General features: G+C 47.8%; 1 protein-coding gene across 1 annotated transcript in view; it reads left to right on the top strand.

Annotated features, from left to right (window-relative positions):
* The window catches only part of CASTOR2 (cytosolic arginine sensor for mTORC1 subunit 2), a 123,907-nt gene that overhangs the window by 95,068 nt on the left and 11,559 nt on the right, over positions 1–17,280 (top strand). Inside the window, exons 3-4 of the mRNA XM_082493141.1 lie at positions 16,107–16,300; positions 17,078–17,210. Of these exons, the coding sequence (XP_082349267.1) occupies positions 16,107–16,300; positions 17,078–17,210 (327 nt within the window). The remainder of the gene's footprint in view (positions 1–16,106; positions 16,301–17,077; positions 17,211–17,280) is intronic.

Consider the following 17,280-nt stretch of genomic DNA (forward strand, 5'->3'; position numbering starts at 1 on the left):
TTTGAAAAATTGCCCCTAAATTAGAAAGTTGATTTAGGAGTTGGACCTTAGATCAGCTTTCTTCCAACTGCGAGGCTTGTTTTTCTGGAGGGCTCTGCAGGGAGACAGGAGGCGAGTTCCCGGCGAAGCCAGCACGGCAGGAGGACAGGCAGCAGTTTGCAGCCTTCCTGCATCGTTTTCACAAAGCATGAAGCTGAAGTGTTACCAGCAACCTGGAATGCAGAGAGGGCTCAGGTTTTGCCAAACCCCAACCAACCGCGCAGAAGCAAGAAAAAAAACCTCTGCCACCTCCTGTTTGTTTTGTTTGCAGCTAACCCTTATATCCTGGCCATTTTTATTCCTGGTTTCTAGCCTGCCCTCCTCCTGCATCTCTCTGTATCCTGGCGAAGGAAGTGCTGTGATCAAATGTTAATGCTCAGGAAAATCTAGCTGTGAGCAGCAGCACTCGCATCCTGCTGTTTAATTTTCCTTGTCATGAGCTGCAGCCATCAGTGGTTGGGGCAGGCTGACTTTCCTCCTCGTGCCGACCACTGTGTGGGCCCTGCCACAGCTTCTGCTGCACGGGGCTGCAGGGAACTGTGATAGCTATTGCTGCCTCCCTCCCTCCGAGCGCTAAATATGTCGTGTGCCCTATGTCTAATACTCCTTATCGGGGCCTGGCTTTGTTTACTTGCATAATTCCCTCAGTGCCTTATCAGATTAGCATGATTTCAAAGTGTTAAGAGCATCAGTGCCTGAAAGAGTTTTGCACTCAGCTTGCCTTGGCCTCCCCATGTTCAGATTAGATGCAAACACATTTGTGATAATAGAAAACTGTTTGGACAGACGTGGGTTTCTTTTCATCCTAGATTAGTAATAGAAGCATGGAGACCTGTTAGAAAGGAGCAAGGCTTTCTCATGTAGTTGCTTTAATCCTTGTTGCGTCTTTGGTTTTTTTGTGCATCGGTGTTCAGGAATGGTGGAGAAAGTCCCCACGACCCACAGTGAAGGCCACGTGTGCTTCTGTGGGTCGCAGGAGTGATTGCCGGTGGTCCCGGTGGGTTGGGGAACAAGGCCCATCTGAACAATTGTCTCATTTCTCCTGGGTAAGTTTGGAGATTTTATTTGTTTAAAAAAGGGCCATGAAAGAGGTTGCACTGGAGCCAGCCACAGTCATCCCTTCTTCCCTCCTGCCTCCTTCTCTGATAGTAACAGTAAAGCATGTTACGTATATGCGAGCATTATGCCAGCACATAGGAAATAAGGAGATTTCCCAGTTCCTAACAGTGGTAGGAATAATCAGACCACTATCTTTGTAACATCTAGAACCGTGAAGGTTTTTGTTGTGTGTGTTGCTGTGGAGCGTGGCTGGAGAGGGCCACCTAGCCCCTGCGAGGATATTCACTCCTCTGAAAGGAACTGGTCCTGAGCCTCATTGCAGAACTGGGCAGAGCCTGAACTGAGCAGATACCTGTTTGAAGCGTTTGCCTGTGGCCAATTTGCCCATCCACATACAAAGCACAGCTAGGTTCTGTTTACTGAGTAGTTTTGCCTTGCTTGGAGTGCTGGGTACAGCAGAAAATAGGCTTATGGTGTCACTGGGCAGATATCTTTAGTCCCAGCCAGAAAAAAATTTGCTCTGCTTTCCACGTCCGTAGCATATAGCCATTCCCAGGACGCGGTGTCAGCAGCCCCTCCAGCTCCTGCCTGTCCCCCTTTTGCTGGTTGTAAAAGCATCCACCAGCTGCATTCCTATTGCAGCTTGGGCTCAGCCAGAGCCAAGCCTTGACTTTTGTATCCAGAAAGATCTATTGTTATTCCTGCTTGCTTTCACCCTTCCCTCACCGCCCTCCCCTAAAATTCCCACCCCTCAGCTTGCTGAATAATTTCAAGGTGCTAATTGCCCCGCGCTGCAGCTGATCCATTGATCTGGAACACAAACAGTCTCGAGGTAATTTTCTGTCTGAGCCAGTCTGGGGCTTACGCAAGTGCTGGTGTTTGTTTCCTTGTTTTTAATTTCCTGCAAAGAAAAGCTTTTGTGTTGCTCTCGACAAGATGCCTGTGCCTCTGTCTCAGTCGGTGGCTGCTCCGTCAGGCCACGTGGGTCTTGGGGAAAATTGACACTAACAATACCCGTTTCTTGTGTAATTGAAGTCTGTGGGTGGGAATTGAAAGTCCTGCTCAGTTGTGTCCCTCGTCAAAACTGTTAGTCTGTTCCTTGAGGTGTCGGGTGGCTTCTTTTGCCCATCTTTAGTCCTACATTTGGGACAGACTGGGAGCAACTCAGACTCTGTCGTGTTAGACAAATACTTGTTCTGTTAGGTAAATACTTGGAGGAGGGATTGCTGGGGTGCTCATCTCTGAGGATTCACACATCCCTTGCTGTAACAGCTAATCGCATAAAAACCCAGCGCAGGGTAACTGCTCGCCACTGGAGAGTGCCGCATGTGTCCTGCACAGCAAAGAGTTAATTTTCCTATGGCTATTGCTTCCAGCAGCCGTCAGCAGAAGCGTTGTGCCTTTGCAGGGTTTGATCCGTGGAGGGGGTGGGGGTGTTCAGATGATGTAATGTTAGCAACTCCCGGTGCTCTAGTAGTAGGAGGCTATGCAAAAATAAACTCATCTGCATTCATTTCTCTCCCCGGCTTGCATGCGCAGGTTCGGTTTACCTGGAGGACTTGCTCTTGAACCTATTAAGTAAAAGCAGTGGTTGTTTTGCTAAGCAGGGAGGAGGGTGAGGTTGGTGCAGCAGCAGAGGGTGCTGTGGGGACTGCGCACAGGGAGTTGCACCCTGTGGGACAGCAGCTTTGGGGAATAAAGCACAGAATGAGCTTTGCATCCCGTTTCTGGGAGCAGTCTTGTCTCCAGGTGGTGTGAGTGTATAAGTAGAAAGTTGTCTACCCCCTGAGTCATAAGCAGATTTTGAAAAGTGAAATATAACCTAACACCTGTCTCCCTCCAGAAAAGTAGCCCCTTCTCTACAGGGTCAGAGAAGGTGCCCGTGGCTCTATGAAATGCTGCAGCCCAGCTGGGTAAGAGGTGGAGGACAACTCTAAGGTGTGTGTGTAACCAGTTAGAAGAGGGGGAGATGTTTGCACCATTCACAGTCCCAGGCTGGCTGGTAAATCCCATCCCTCTGGCAGATCTGTCGCTTTGGCAGGAGGGGAAGGTTTGCTCCCCACCGTGCCTCATATCATGCCTTTGCAGGGATGCTGGCTCGTGCACACTAAGCTGTAGCTTTAAGGACTTCATCTCTAGAAAAGGTAGAATTTCTTGTGCTGCTGTTCCAAATGCATCTGCCTGAGTGAGTGTGTGCAGACCTCACACCTGCATACTTGGCTTTCCAGAAATGGTGAAGATTGATGACACCTCTGGAATAGTTCAGCACCTCCCAGCCAAGGAAAGATTTAAAACAAACTACTGAAATATCCCCTCTGTCTATCCGCAAGTTCACAGATAGAATCATAGAATGGTTTAGCTTGGAAAGGACCTTGAAGATCATTGAGTTCCAACTCCCCTGCCATAGGCAGGGACATCTCCCACTAGACCAGGTTGCTCCAAGCCCTGTCTAGACTGGCCTTCAACACCTCCAGATAAAGTGGGGAAGGGGAAGTAGAAAGAAACATCTCGCAACTGGAAACTGAGCACTGTGAATCCTTTTCCCAGCACCATCCTGTGTCACCTGTGTGCCTGGTGCTGGCAGGAGCTGGGGACAGAGCAGAGCTCAGCTGGTCTGCGTGGCTGGCAGCTGGGAAGGGTCGTTGGTTTTTATGATGATGGGCTCAGATGACAAGTGGCAAACAGGTGATGGTGGGTTGGGTAGCCGGCACTCCCAGGTTTCTCTCTGGTTTTCCCACAGACATGCAGATATGTTTGCACTGCCCTAAAAGTCACTTTTAAACTGATGTAATTGTTTGGGCGGTGCTTTGGATCCGTTCTGTCATCTCAGAGTGAGATGGGAATGCCCAAAAAATGGACCTGTGTGATCATCTGTAATTGGACACTATTGTAACTGCCTCTGGTCTGAGTCAGCAATGTGTATCCAGAAGATCTCCAAGAAAGATGTCTTCTCCTCCACGTCTTTTAACTGGAACAAGGGGAGGGGGACATTTAGAAAAACAACTTCAAAAGTTGGAGAGCTTGATATTTTCATGTAAAGGTATTAGCCTTGCAGAGGTATGCTCTAACTCTGTACATCAAAGAATGTTAAAAATGGCCCTTCTTACTCACTTCACTGCCTTAGCCACGTCTGTGGCTCTGGACATGACCCAGGATGCATGCAAGACTTACTGTTGCAGAACATGGGACCGCAGCAGCACTTCCAGGAACAGCGATCTCATGTACCCATGAGCACAGCTTCACCAAGCTTTTCTTCTTGCCACAACCTTCATTTGAGGCATGGGTGACGGACCACAGTCAGTCTGGGGGCTTCCATGAGGCCAGGGAAAAATGATCGTAGCAGCAAAATCCCTGCAAAGCCCAGTGCATAGCCATCAGATACTAAATACTGAGCTAGGGGAGACAGACAGGCACATGAGCTCACGTGACTCTTCAGAGATTGTGCTGGGTACCTCTGGTGAAGCAGCTCGGGTGGCAGCAGGTCTGGTAGATGTGCAGCAGAACATGTCACTGCTTGGGTATGCAGTTAGCGTGGGACAGGCAGAGGCTCCAGGTAGTATTTCTGGCCTCTGCCTGCAGCGCTTGGAAGGCTGCGGTGGTTGTCGAGTTCAGGTCTCTGTCGGGTTGACACAGGGATGCTAATTCTTTGCTTGAAGATGGGGAAGTGGAGAATGGGAGGAATATTTGCTGATTTTAAAAGAAATATACTGTGCTTCACAGGACTGAAGATCTCTCTCCTGCCAGGGGAACTTGCGTGGCAAACACATTCTTTTCCCACTGGGAAATCCTGGCCTTTCATTAACACAAGGGGATCCAGCTGCTCTCCAGATGCAGACCAAAGGAGTCACTTGTTTGGGTTGTAGGTTGGAGTCTAATGGAGGGAGAAAAAAGCAACTGCTTGGATTTCTGCAGCTGTTGCTGGTTTTCCTACTTCAGAGGGAAAGAGAGGCATGGAGACCCCTCACCTTAGTGGCACAGGCACCGCTGGGGATGGCTCTGAGTGCTACAGTGCTGCGGACACAGGTGGCTTTAGGAAAAATGCATGAAATGAAAATACCAGGAGGCAAATAAAGAGGAGCTGCTTCTTTTAAGCGCATCAGGACGGGTGGCCAAGTCACATCTCCTGAGCTTATTTTTGGTGCTATTACTGTAACACGCAGGAACCACAATGATCTGTGCCGCCAATACATATTGCAAGAGAGAAGGACTTTAGCAACCACTAATGTGGAAGGGAGACACGGGTAAGAGAGGAGCCGTGATGTGCCCAAGGTCACCTCATGAGCTAGTGGCAGAGCAGGGCAGGTGAGCCATGCCTGCTGGGGCCAGACCACTGTGGTGGACTCACAGCATCCATCTGCAATGCTACAACCCTTGCCACTGCCCCAACATGCTGGCGTGCGGTCTGTCTATGGCAAGGATGGGGCACCTGTGAAACAGCCTGCAGCTCGACTTACCCCTAAGACAGCAGCCAGCTGGACAAGGAGTAGAAAAACAGTCTGGAAGAAAGAGAGATGCTGTTGCTGCAGCCAGAAGAATATTCATATTGAGAACTAGATGCTCTGGGAAACACCAGTGTTAAAATGCTGTGGGAAATCAGCAAACAGTTTCATGTTTTCCAATGTGTAGTCGATATATACTCCAATTCCCCCATATTTAAAAGAGAAATACTCAGTGGGAATAAGAAGAAACATATTTCACTACTTTTTCTGAATATTGATGAAAGTTAGCATTATGTAGGCACCTCAGCACTATTTTCAATTAAAAAATCTTCCTACCTGCATACTGTATTCGTCTTTTAAATATCATTGCTCCTTTCTTCCATGAAAAGCTTCTGTGAACTTGTGCAAATATTTGCTTGCTGTTCAGTGGCGATTTGGATAGTCACCAAATCCAGGAGCGCGGTTGTACAAGCAAGCTGTGTTCTGCTGGAGGACTCCAGCTCCTGCTATAACTGCAAACACCTTGTCCACAGGCCGGGAGTGCTGCAGGGAGGAAGGGACCCACATCTTCAACTCGAAAGGGCATCTGTCAACATCTAGATCATTTAGGTCAAAACCAACAAGGCAGAGTGCACGGGGGAGAACTTTATCTGCTGCGCTTTCTCTTCACCACCTCGGTGGTCAGCTGCTCTTTAATTCTGGCTCTGCTTTCTAGGTCTGTGTGCTGAGCACGTGGCAGAAATGTAGCCCGTGCCGAGAGAAGCCTGGGATGTAGAGACACAGCCCCTTCCCTGCAAGAAAAGAGCAAAGTGTTAAAATCACTTTTGGAGCCACTGGTGTTTCAGCGACCGGGACCAGCTGGGGAGCCAGCAAAAGCCCTGAGGTGCTGATATCCTCAGCAAAGGCACATCTAGAAGCTTTCTGTTCCCTATCTGCAGCGCCGTGATTGTCTTTGAATTACATCGTTTATGAGCTCTCAGCCATGCCTTCTCTTTTAACAGGTGCACGAGATGTCTTTGCAAATTAATGGTCTCTTCATTATGATGGGGGGAAACGAGCTTGCGGCTAGCTGGGGCTGGGCCGAGCTGCTGAGCGTTGGTGGGCTCTGGAGTGCTCCAGTTCTGGCCAAACCTGAATTAAGCAGCGCTGCTGGGTTGGACCTGGTGTGTGCTCAGGTGCATGAGCATCGTGGGCTGTCCACCCTCGTGCTTCCAGGAACACGTAACATCCCTGGGCCAGAGAGCCACAGGCTGCACAGGAACGGGTGCATTTCTGAACGCGGTACGCTGCTTGCCTCTGGTTCTGAAAGTCAGAAAAAGCAGCAGACAGTATTAGCTTGGCTTTTGCTGACTTTTTGCATTCACAACAGGCTCCGGCAACAACATTCACTTTATTTTAGCTCTTCCCTGGGAATGGGCTTTTCAGGTTTGCCTGTTTACAGGCAGTAGAGAGATCCTGAACAACTTAATGTTGGGTAAAAGTCACTGCTTTGTCTCTTCAGTCCCAGTGGTGTGCCAGGCGTATTTGATAGCTGGAACTAGCCCAAATTTCTGTCTGCACCCTTAATTGGGAGAAAGGGATGGGGATGAGCAGGGGACTCCAGAGGTGTAAATAGATCAGTCAGCCACATGGCGTCATCTCTGCTCTGTACAAATGCAGTTGAGGACGTGCTGAGCAGAAAGAATAATTTTAATTAGCACATACTCCTTCCCAAGCTCTGGAACTAGTGCAAATGCATTGCCACTTCTGCTGCTTTTAACAGACTAGCTAGTAAACTTTGCAGGGAGGTGCCACCCCTCAGCATCTACCTCATCTCATTCCTCAAAATCCACATAGGCTGTGTCCATGTCAGCAGAGGTGAGGATCCCTTTGGCGTCTGCTGAGAAGGGATGCACGCGTTCCTGGATAGGCAAAGCGAAGTAGCAACAAGGTGTCCTCCTCCATCATCCCGGGGCATGGATGTTGTGCCTGGGATGGCTTTTCTAACTGCACCGTAAATGGTAAAAATACACTGACTTCTCCATCTTTGCACATGACATCCCCAGTGCTGTCAGAAAGGCTTTCTTCCTATTTCGTGCAGGTACGTGGGCAGATATGTAACAGTGGAGAAGGTTCACAGCGCTGTACCCTCCCTTCCCTACAAACTTTTTATAAAGGCCTTGCAGAGAGCTGCTTGAGTGTAGCGCCTGCAGAAACGGTTGTGTTGTACAGGAGAGTGTAAAGTTTCCAGCTGTTTTGAAAATTCAAAATACTCACGTGCCCCTGCAAATTGTTTATAGGGCCAGTGAAACTTTGGTGGATCTGGCTGAGCTGACACAGTCTCTCTCCAGTAGGTCCCAAGGTGGCTGGAAATATTCAATATCAAATCACTGGTTAGCAGCTATTTCTTGCTCTTTGACAGTGGGGCCTGAAGAAATGCCCTGGGTGACCTCGGTGCTCTTGGAAGCAGGTGTTTGAGTCTCCCAATTTTTATAAAATAAAGGTGGGATGGATGTGTATATAATTTCTCTCCATTAAAGAGCTTGGAGAACTCCCTTGCTTGTGAGTAATAATAGTAGTTTCCATCAGATGGACATGGGACCTGGGGTCACCGTGTGTAATTCCCTGTGTATGTAATTTGTCCTATTCACATGAATAGTTTGAAATTCAAACTGGTTATTACACTGGATAGAGTTTGAATTGAATTGTCAGGAAAACATGAGAAAATTGCACTGGGTATGTTGTTCGCCATTCTAATGTAAACCCATAAATAGCCTCTAGATTTAGTTAATCCGTAATTGAAAGAAAATCTGTAACAGCAGACAAGGACCAGTAGAAGATAATTTTCATGTGAGAAATGAGGGAAGATGGCTGCATTGCTCGATGTTACTTTGGGAGCACTCCTGGGAGGTGCGGATTTGGGAAGAGCTGGTCCATACTGGGTGCTGCATGAGCGCCGGCTGCCAAGAGCTCAGGGAGTGAGACTTTGACAGGCTCTGGGTGCTTGTTTTTCCCTAGAGTGCTTTCTTGTCTGCTTCCTTGTTGTTTTCTTTTTCTTTCTTTCCCTCTGTCTATCTGTTTTTATGGTCTTGGTAGTGGAAAGTGAGAGACCTTTGCCTTTACCTTAATATCCTAGAGTAGCACCAACAGCTTCCTCCCTCAGTGGTGAAGGAAGATGCTCAAAGAGGCCAGAGCAAAACTTCCCAGTTCCTTCCGTTCTCACCCTGTTTTCAGACACTTAAATCTTTGCCATACTCCCTCTTTGGGCAGAAATTTTCTACGCTGCTCATGTGCCTAATGCTGATTTTTGCATTAACTGAAATGCTTCCGTTGTGAAATGTATAGAAACCTCAGCTAAACAGGTCAGCTGTTACGGGAGAGCAAGATTTAGAAGAAATAGGGGTTTTGTACCTACTTTATAGATAGGAAACTGAGGCACAGAAACATTGAGGTTAAATATATAAAATGTCAAGCTGTCATTTCCTCACTGCAGAGTGTTTGAGTTTATGAACCTAACAATGTTCTTTTGACAGTTGTGTGAGTGGGATAATACCTAAATAGGAAAATGAGATGACAGGTTTCACAGCTTCCCTGTTGAGGGAGTTTGGAATAAAAAACTCGGTTTTGCATGCTCTGTTAGGAGAAAATGTCAAAAACACAGAAGCACGCAGTTAGAGATGGTGAGGTTCCCCGCCTGTGGATCCAGCCCTGCAGAGGTACCCGGGCATCCCATCACGAGCAAATTTGGGATGCACAAAGAGCAATAAAAGAGATAAAAATTGAAGTTTGATGGTCTGCTGTGATCCTGGAGTAACCTGCCATCCCATTTGCTGGTAGCGCTTGGTGTCTAGTGAACAGTTGGAGCTACCAGCGCTTTAAAAATTCTTGATGTGCCGCTGGATGAGATGTCTTGCTGCCGGCTCGTGCCTCTGAGACCGAGCCAGAGTGCATGCTGCAGGGCAGAGATGTGACGGTGGGGGCACTGCGCTCCTTGTGTCACGACTCGTGCTCACAGGGCTGTCTTCTGTGCCTGCCTCTGGCACCTATCACTGGCCCAGCTTGTCCAGAGGAGGTGGTGGATGCCCCATCACTGGCCCAGGTTGTCCAGAGGAGGTGGTGGATGCCCCATCCCTGGAAACATTCCAGGCCAGGTTGGATGGGGCTCTGAGCAACCTGATCTAGTTGAAGATGTCCCTGGTCACGGCAGGGAGGTTGGACTAGATGGCCTTTAAAGTCCCTTCCAACCCAAACTATTCTATGATCACCTCCGGTATTGCCCTCTGAAGTGGGTGGCAGCTGACCAAAACTGTTAGCATAAACGGAAAAAATTGCAAAAGCTGCTTGGTTGTGAGCATGCCGACCTCTTCCAATGAGCTCAAGCTCGTTGGCATGTGAGATGATTTCAGCTGAATCAGAGCTGTGGGATTTTCTTCCTTCTCTTGTGCACAAAAGCATTAACTTCTTGGACCTAATCATCGTGTTTCCCAACATGAAGCCAAGCGGTGTGCTTTCATCTTGCTGGGCTATTGTGCTTAGATAAGTCCCTTGGTGTGGGAGTGCTCTGTGTGGGGCACTCGAATCAAACCGACACCAAGGGCTTTCTGCCTGGCAGCCATCTCGCACCGCGCTGCAGACAGCCCGTGGGGCTTGTTTAGAATTTGTGCAGCAGCAAAAGTATTTGCTCCCAGTTGTTAAGTGTGAAGCTGGCAGAGTATGTGTTTTGAGGCAAAAAGAAAGGGTATTTGCATCCTCTGAAAGGTTATGATTTGCATTGTAACATCCCCAAGACGTTTTTGTTGCCCTGGTAGGGTCCTTGGGGGGGGAAGCACGGTGATGGATCACTTTGGCTTGTCCTTGTGGCAGAGCAAAGCGAGAAATGGGGCATCCCACAGGAATAACCCTCATGCTTCCAGAGCAGTGAGGACTGGGACACAGAAAGACGGGCACTGGACCAGCTTCAGAGCTTCTTCTGGATTTTAGCACACTATAGAAACTGATAAATGACATCTTTACTCTGCTTTATCCCCTTTCGCATGGCTTTCTGAAAGTGAAACAGAGTGCTTCATTTCCTAACATTAAAGGAATGTTTACTTAGCCTAATTTCGCAAGAGATAAGGCTCAGGTGGTTATCCTCCTCCCACTCTCCTTCCCCCCAGGATTTTGAGCTCATGTGGCCAGTTTCCACAGTGTCCTCAAGGGTAAAAAATTCCTAAAAAGTTTTCTGAGCAGAGGCATCCAGTTCGAACACATGCACTTCACTAGATGTCAGGGAAACCACACCAGTGGGTGCTGGAAACCTACCTTGGGCATCCCAGCTCCCCATGGGCCCATTGATGCTTTGGTCAGGGCAGGCCCTTCTCTGCAGCACCCAGTGGCCTCTCCAGCCCCTCCTCAGTGGATGCACATTAAAGCTGATGGAGAAGTCAAAAAGACGCTCGGGCTTTGGATCAGGCTTTACAACCTGAGAGAATCCCTCACTTCATTATGAGATGGGATTTTAAAACTGCAGAGCAATGAAAAGCTTCCACTGGGCAGTGGGAAGAGAACCCTTTAATAAACATAAAAATCCTATTAAAAATATATGTACATAAACTGTGCTGCCACATAGAGGCCTTGGCGACAGCTCTCCCAATTTATCATGAATTTTGCAGTTGGCAGCACTTTTATTTTTAATGCCTGACCATTGGAGTCCTGCTATTGCAGGAGCCTTTTTCTCTATCTTTTTAATATAAGCAAGAGCCTAGCTGTCACTTTTGCAGAGGGAGGCTATAAAAGGTGAAATAAGTACAGTGTAAGGGATCTAAACCCAGAAGGCTGGTCAAAAAATCTGCAGTATTTTTAAATTTCGTTATTTTTTAACATTTGGAATTAGCCGTGGCTGCAAACATGAGTCCTATAATGATGAATTGAATGAGCAATTGGTTCATTCAGAGTACCAGAACAAATCAAGGAGTAGCACATCACCCAGAGTACTCTGCTATAATGCAAAAATTTGTGTACTGAGTGATGATAAGTATTTAGATGTTCCAACATCTCCACCACACCAAAGAAACAAACCTGCTTGAGCACCTTCATTTTTCTCCAAGCATTACAATCAATCCATCATATATCTGCAGTTTCACTTGAATTCAGTGTATTAGCTTGAAAGCTAATAGGTGTCTTCAAGTGGGTATCTGATTGCCATTAAGTTGGAACAACATCCACAGAGAACAGCTCACAGGGTGCCCTTTTGGAGGAAGGGAATAAGTTGGTGGTTGGCCGTGCTTTGCGCAGCACTGGTGTGGAACTGTGCATTTTCTAGTTATCCCCCATTTAACTGTAACATTTTGTGAGACATTAGAACCCATTTAAATTAGGTACAAAAATTGGGGAAAAAAGCTCTGGTGGTATTGCACTTTCTCAGAGCATCTTGCACATTTCCCAGTGCTCCCTCAAAGCAGGAGGACTCTCTCCCAGTGCGTTGCCTCCCGCCGTACAGAGTGCATGAGGCTGAGGGGTCCCCAGACTGGAAAATGGAGGCAGACAAATGTTCCTCTTTTCCCACCGTTATGCAGACCCTCACCATCTGGCTGACTCTTTGGTCAGGGCTGTAAACCAGGAAATCTTCCTTCCCTGCTTTCTGTGGCCACCTTGGCCTCTTGCAAAGACCCATGAGCTGGAAGCACATCATCTGGCCGGCATCCTCCCAAAGGTATTTGAAGAGTGCCGCGTGGAGCACCAGCTCGCAGTGCTTACAGCATTTTGTAGCGCTCCAGCGGCAGCAATTCAATCCCTATTTGGCTTTCGGCCAACGTTTGTTGTCCGCACTGGAAATAGTATTGATTATTTGAGCTCAGGAGCCAATTATGGCCGATATGATACTCACCACCTCGCATCCCAGGATGATGCGTGCCATGGAGGCTGCTTTGCTTCAGCTGTACCTGCCAAATTGGCCAGTGAGGCTCCAGACAGACCTCTGGCCTTTTAAATTACCCACGGTGTGAATAAGCCATTTAACTCATGTCCTAAACCTTATTTGTTGGGTTTGGTTTGAGCAGGGATTGGCATTTGTTTAGTATTTCCCTTGGAGGAGCTGTGTCCCACACAGCATCTGTCTGTCTGCTTGGTGGCACTGCAGATTTCATGCAGTGGGGAGACTTTGGGATGAAAGAAACTTCTGTGCCCATGGAGAGCGGTACCATGGGCTGTTGGAGCCCACCAGCAATTGGTACCTCGTGTTGCACTGCCAGGCAAAATCATACGCGAGATGAGGGCTGTGCTTGGGCTATCAGGGTGATCACATCTTGTTGGTGAGGTTCCATGCCAGCTACCATGGATGAAACGACAGCTGGAGTCTGCGACCCTCTTCTGCCTGCCAGTGCTGGTTGTGGTGATGGGCAGCAAATGATGGCTATGGAGCCTGCGGGCAGCTGAACCGCTCCTGTGTGCCTACTCCTGGCAGCAGGTCTGCAAACGTTGCACAGCAAAACCACAAAAATCCAAATGCTTCACCCCAATGCAAATTCAAAACAAAGACCCTGATTATGATAAACAAGGGCCAAGTCTCTGTCCTTTTAGAGGTCCTTCTCAGCCGGAGATGAGATGTCCCCTGTGATCAGAAGTGGGAGTGACCTGCACTCTGATAAACCAGTTACAAGAGGATTTTGAGAGCCCAACAGAGGGATTTCTGTGCTGATCTCGCAGTGCGAGGACGGGGGATGCTGTGGTGCTGAAGCTGTGGGGCGTCAGGAGCTCTGCTCTTCTGGGGGGAAGTGGTGGAGATGGTGGGTTTGCTGGGTTGGTGCTGAAACATGGGCAATTCCTTATTTTACTCTTTATTTATTACTTTATTGTGCCTCACTGAGCCTGTGTTAATGCTAACGTCTGGTGTTTTCAGCTCTTCTTGGGTTTACTGCATTTAATAGCTTCCTGGGCAAAGCACCTTCCCACGTGGCTTATTTGATGCTATTTAGCTGAATTTGTTGAGCCTCTAGCCTGGGTTTGTTTCATTAAAATTTGGGCTGTACTTTTCCATCTGGCTGCCTGGTGGAAACGGTGTCCAAAATTGGTATTTCAGTCACTTTCTGTATATTTTTTGCAAAGTTAATTGAATTATGAGAGGCAGGTTACTTAAGCAAATGCAGTGGCCCCTGTGACACTTCACAGGGCCTGTTAAACACATAAACCCAAATGTGATCAACACGTTCTAGTAATTACAAATGCAACCAGCAAATCGGCCTTCCTGCCCCTTGAGGAAGAGGTTGACAAGGTCTTCTTGGGGCACCTCCTCCAGCACTGCCGCTGCCGGAGTGAAATGTGATAATGCCTCCATCCACCATGAAATACTGCATCTTCCATCACATCCCTGACCCAAAATAGTATTTAAACTGGTATTTAATGAACTGCAGCCAGGTCCGCGTCACCCGTACATAGCAGGAATATCATCTACTTTGTTTATAGAGAGGGAAATGAGTTGTGATCTGTTCTCACTGCTGGTGATGAGCGGACTTGGGCACATCTGGGGCTGCGGGTGGGACAGGTCGGTGGGCGCAGGACCCCAGAGCACGCACAGCCACTCCTGCATCCTACGCAGCTGGCGCGGTTACTGGGGCTGCGACGCTGCCAGAGGCTTTTGGGGATGAGTTTGCAGAGAGGAAGGGTGTCACTTGACCTTTCTGTGATTTAGTTGCCTGGCTGCTTTAATGGCTTTGGGATGTGGGAAATGGAAGTGTAAATACCGATGACGCGCAGGTGGCCTCGCCTGCGCCTGCCCGCTCCGTGCTGCCAGGGAGAAAATATATGTCCAAAGAAGAAACACATCCTTATTTTTTTTTTTTTTTCCATCTTCTTATTTATTTCACAGGCAAGGAGCAGAGGTGGGAATAAAGGAAAAAAAAAGACGTCAGCTGCTTATTAGATCAGCAGCAGTTGTTTTGAGCCCTGGCTTCTCCGTGCCAGTTGATGTAGTAAGCTTTGTTTTGGGGGTGCTTTTCTGACGATGCAAAGGGCTGTCTGATTAGAAAATGGTATTTTGCTGCAATAATTTTCTGCAAGCAACTTGCACTGGTCTCTCTGAGGTAACATGCTGTTGATTAATGCACAAACTTACCCGCTTTCCCTGGTGTCTAGATTTCATTCCATGTAAGCTCTGATTATTCAGTAAAAAAGAAACATTGGCCTATGAAGCTAAACATCAAAATGCAGAAGCAGAACCCTCAGTGTCCCCACTGTTTGCAGTGTGTTTGCTGAGGGTTATTTTCATGCCACACACAATTGAGGTTATTGAGGAGAGCAAAACGAATGGTATTTGTTATTCAGTTCATTTTGGGTTTTCAGCACTGTCGTCGTCTCACAGCAGTGGTGCCTGGGGACTCGCAGGGGGTGTGAGGTTATGAATTTATTACGTGGTGTCTGGAGCTGTACAGAAACAGCTCCCAAAGGTCTCGCTGAAGGAGAAGGAAAGGATACTGTGTGGAGGAGCCAGGAGTAGATGGGCAAAGGAGGAACCGTGGGTATGGCGACATGAAGTGGCTTGCCTACGGTGCCAGGGCGCTGACTGCAAGAGCAGCAGTGCTGGGATTTATATTTTCAGATTGCTGGACTGCTTCTAACCTCTCAGCAAAGTGTGTAGGTTTCCGCTGGGACCTTCGCTGTGTCTTTGCTGGCTGGATCTGCATCTGAGGTCAGGTTCCTTATGCCAAGTAGATTTAACTGGGATTATGCATTTGTAAGTCTGGATCTGGATCTGAACTGTTTGTTTCCATAATTTGCCAAACCAACATCCAAAGTCCAGAGAATCTTGGAGAAGTTTATGCCTTCATTTCAGAGTCCGTGTCTGGTTTTACAGGTTGTTAATACATTAAGGTTTCTTTAAATCAGTTAATAATTTGTATTGAATGGTATAGCTGCAGATTTTTAACTAGTTAATGAAAATAGAGTAGAAGCAAATGGAATGGAGCTGCAGTTATTCTTAAAAAGATTTCCGTTATCTTAGTATGCGATCACCTTGTAATCTCTAGTGTATATGTTACGCCATCCATCCTTTACAGAGCTGTGCAGCTCGTATATTCTGCTTTAGAATTGGAGGCAGCAGCCCACAGGTACACAGGGTACCTACCCTACACCTTCCAAGTCTTGGGCTAGTGCCCAGGCTGCTCCATCAACCTCCATTCAAGTCTAGGAGAACAAAGTTTGGGTTTAGGGCAGGAAAAAAGAAACAAAAGAGACCAGAAAGGCTTGAGTAATGTATTTGGAGAAATTGTGTGATAGAGGAGATTTAACTCAAAGACCTCAGGTTGTTTCCACATGGGGAAGTCAGCAGTGCTGGTCACCAGCATCCGAGCGAATGGATGAGGCTCATGTAATTCCCCATGTTGTCCTTGAAAATCTGCATGAATCCTGCAGTGGAAGTTGATGCAATAGGTATATCTAAAAAACGGCAGAGTACCCACCTGTGAAGCAGCATGGGGAGCCCAGGAGGTTGGTTGGATAAGTGGGCTCACCTCATTCCTTGCACTGAGGTCTGTGCTAACCACGCACAGACCAGATGGTGGACCTGACGTTCTCTGCCTCTGAAACAAACCTCTGTCCTTCCCCTCTGTCTCTTTGCAGAGCTCCCTTCCTCGGAACACTTGAGTGTGGCCGATGCGACATGGCTTGCCCTCAACGTGGTGTCTGGCGGAGGTGGCTTCTCCGGCTCCCAGCCCATCGGAGTGACCAAAATTGCCAAGTCAGTAATAGCACCCCTAGCTGACCAAAACATCTCAGTGTTCATGCTCTCCACCTATCAGACGGACTTCATCCTGGTAAGAGGACATGAGAGGACCAGGCAGAGTTACCTGCCACCAGATAAAAGCTCAGCTGGGCAGTTTTAATTACATTTCTGGGAACAAGTTGTTTGAGGAGCAGAAGTACCAAAGTCTGCTTTCCCCAGAGCTCTGTGTCTTGTAGTTAGGCTCTCTGATATCTCAGAAGCTTTTCCCATGGAATGAGGCATTTGTTGGTACAGGTTATCTGGTGTCTAATAAGAGTGCTGAGTCCACACTGCAGTCTCTCCCTTAATGGAGGCACTGGCAGCATTTCCCACCATCACTCAGACATTGGTTTTCTGAGAGTTAGAGGAACATAGCATCTGCTGTCATGTTGGCTGATGATGTCCAGGAGGCTCCAGAGTTGTTTTGGGGACAGACAGACAGACTTACTTTCTGTTTCAAACACATGTGTGTGCAGTCACACAAGGCGTGACCACATAAGCTTTATTTCCATAGGAAACAAGGCTGAAGAACAGGCAGTGCTGAGTTCTTGAAGGGATGCTGGAAAAGAGGTGAAACGTCTCCCTCTTAGAAGTCTCCACACTCTTTCCATAGTCTTAAAAGCACTGTAGTGCTTAATCCTACTGATATTTGCAGTGATATCACCAAATATGCTTCTCTAGGCACACATCCAGATGGTAATTGTACCTGCTGGCTCAAACGGGGGTGATGTGTCTACTTTTCTGTTCTCTGAGAGTACATAACTTCCACTGCAGTGTATTCTCGCTTCTGGCGCATTCCATCATGAGTTAATCCTGTTGTCAACTTCAGGTACGTGAGCGAGACCTGCCCTTTGTGATGCACACGCTGGCTGCTGAGTTCACCATCCTCAGAGTAGTGAATGGGGAGACAGTGGCTGCCGATGACCTTGGAATAACAAATGGATTTGTCAAACCAAAACTGGGTAAGGACCAGCATGGGCTCAGCTTGCCAGGGAGTTGGTTTCCATGACACATGGGGGCGAAAGTCTTCCT

Source organism: Vanellus vanellus (genome assembly GCF_965231255.1).
Source record: "Vanellus vanellus genome assembly, chromosome: 19".
In the NCBI taxonomy this organism is placed as follows: Eukaryota; Metazoa; Chordata; class Aves; order Charadriiformes; family Charadriidae; genus Vanellus; species Vanellus vanellus.